At 53.3% G+C, this 1,608-nt stretch overlaps 1 protein-coding gene across 1 annotated transcript in view; it reads right to left on the bottom strand.

The window, feature by feature from the left end:
- The window catches only part of AUP1 (ancient ubiquitous protein 1), a 19,938-nt gene that overhangs the window by 2,911 nt on the left and 15,419 nt on the right, over positions 1–1,608 (bottom strand). Inside the window, exons 9-11 of the mRNA XM_010568457.1 lie at positions 1,151–1,297; positions 817–980; positions 523–611 (exon numbers count right to left, since the gene is read on the bottom strand). Of these exons, the coding sequence (XP_010566759.1) occupies positions 523–611; positions 817–980; positions 1,151–1,297 (400 nt within the window). The remainder of the gene's footprint in view (positions 1–522; positions 612–816; positions 981–1,150; positions 1,298–1,608) is intronic.

Here is a 1,608-nt window from a genome sequence, read left to right as displayed (position 1 = left end):
CCCTGTTCTCTGTAATCCTCCACTTACACCAAAGAAGATTAATTGCACTGTCCCTGTCGCCAAACAGCAAACTTCTTTCTAAAATGAGTGTTCCACAGCATCAATACTAATTTCAGAGAAATCTGTAGTTCTGCAATGACTTCTATCAGTCAAATCTGTTACACCAAAGAACCAAATTTTTTTTTTTTTTGCTAAGTCCCATTCCTCAGCAACTGTGTTTCTGGCAAACAGCTTCTATCCCACCTAGTCCCCAAAACCAGAGCCCCAATGGCAATTCAGGAGACAAAGCACTTCCCAGGGATGAGAAGGGGCTGCATGCTTGGGACAGGCAAAGCAGACAAACATCTGCCTCCCCTCCTTCAGCCATGGTTCACTGCCTCAGCCCCGCTGTCTTGGGCCAGAGGAGAGGAACGGGAGGACACAAGGCAAAGCAAGGGCTGACCCTTGCTTGGGGCATATCCAGGTACTGCTGGGGATGGGGGTTTGGGACTCTGACAAGGGGAGGTGTGGGTAGACTCTCACCTCCTGGCATAGTCATACAATGCTCGTTTCCGCTCCTGCAAGGACAGGTGTCGCTCCACAGGGGACTTTGCAAATTGCTTTGTAGCTGGCTGGAACAGAAAGCACATGAGCCATCAGGAGACAGTCAAAGCCAGGAGACCTCCTTAGTGGCTCTGCAAGGACCCAGCATGCCAATTCGGTCTCCAGTTTAAAATGCTCCATTCCCCTGACACCATGGCTAGTCTTGAACACAGGCCCTCATGCTCTGGCTGCGAGCCATCAGACCAGAGGAGACAACACAACCACCAGAAGTACCTTAGAAGAAGGCACAGCTGTGGAGCCCTGGATGCCAGAAGCAGCTGCAGCCTGGGAGGTAGACGGGGCAGGCAGGTCAGTACCAGCCTCCTTACTTTCAGGGAAGAAGGGTACTCTCCCCTCCAGCAAGTTGGCAATGGTGGTATCCACACAGTTGGTTTGGGCTGTAGGGACAAAGAGGATCTGTTAGAGAGGGGGCTGCTACATCAGGACACTCGCATCCTTGCTGCCATTGTGCTCCACAGTGCAGCAAGGACAAGGTTTCTGCTTTCAGGTATCACAGAAATTTGGCATGGAAGGTAACCCTCCACCCGTGCTAATACCCCAGGCTTACCCAGGTCTATCCTGATGACCTCCAGAGGCACATGAGGCAGCACCTCCTTGACTCGCTGAGCCATTGCCGTGATCCGCGCATCCTCAGGAGCAACGCCAGTCAGGCTGGAAGGTATCCTGGGCCTGGCTGCCAGGGGCTGGCTTGAGGCTGCAAGAGAAAGAACAGTGGGCACAAGATGGTGGTCTAAAGGTGCACGGCCTTTGAGTTGCAACACCTCCACTTTCTTTGGAATTAACTGGCATGATAAGAAAGCCAGACCTCCTACACACGACCATCATGTCTGCACTCAGCAGCGGTCGTCCTCTCCCTGCCAGCTAGCTACAACCCCCAGCCTAGAGCACACAGGCAGCCCCTGCTCCCCAGGGGGATATCGAACATGCCTTCTCCTCTCCTTCCACGCACAAGTAACCAAGAGCAGACTGAGGCCTCCCCGAAGGCAAAGCCTAAGTGGCAGCTCT

The sequence above is a fragment of the Haliaeetus leucocephalus genome, unplaced genomic scaffold, assembly GCF_000737465.1.
Source record: "Haliaeetus leucocephalus isolate CR32 unplaced genomic scaffold, Haliaeetus_leucocephalus-4.0 Scaffold245, whole genome shotgun sequence".
Classification (NCBI taxonomy): domain Eukaryota; kingdom Metazoa; phylum Chordata; class Aves; order Accipitriformes; family Accipitridae; genus Haliaeetus; species Haliaeetus leucocephalus.
Note: the sequence above shows the minus strand (reverse complement) of the source record. Positions and strands in the feature narration are given on the sequence as shown.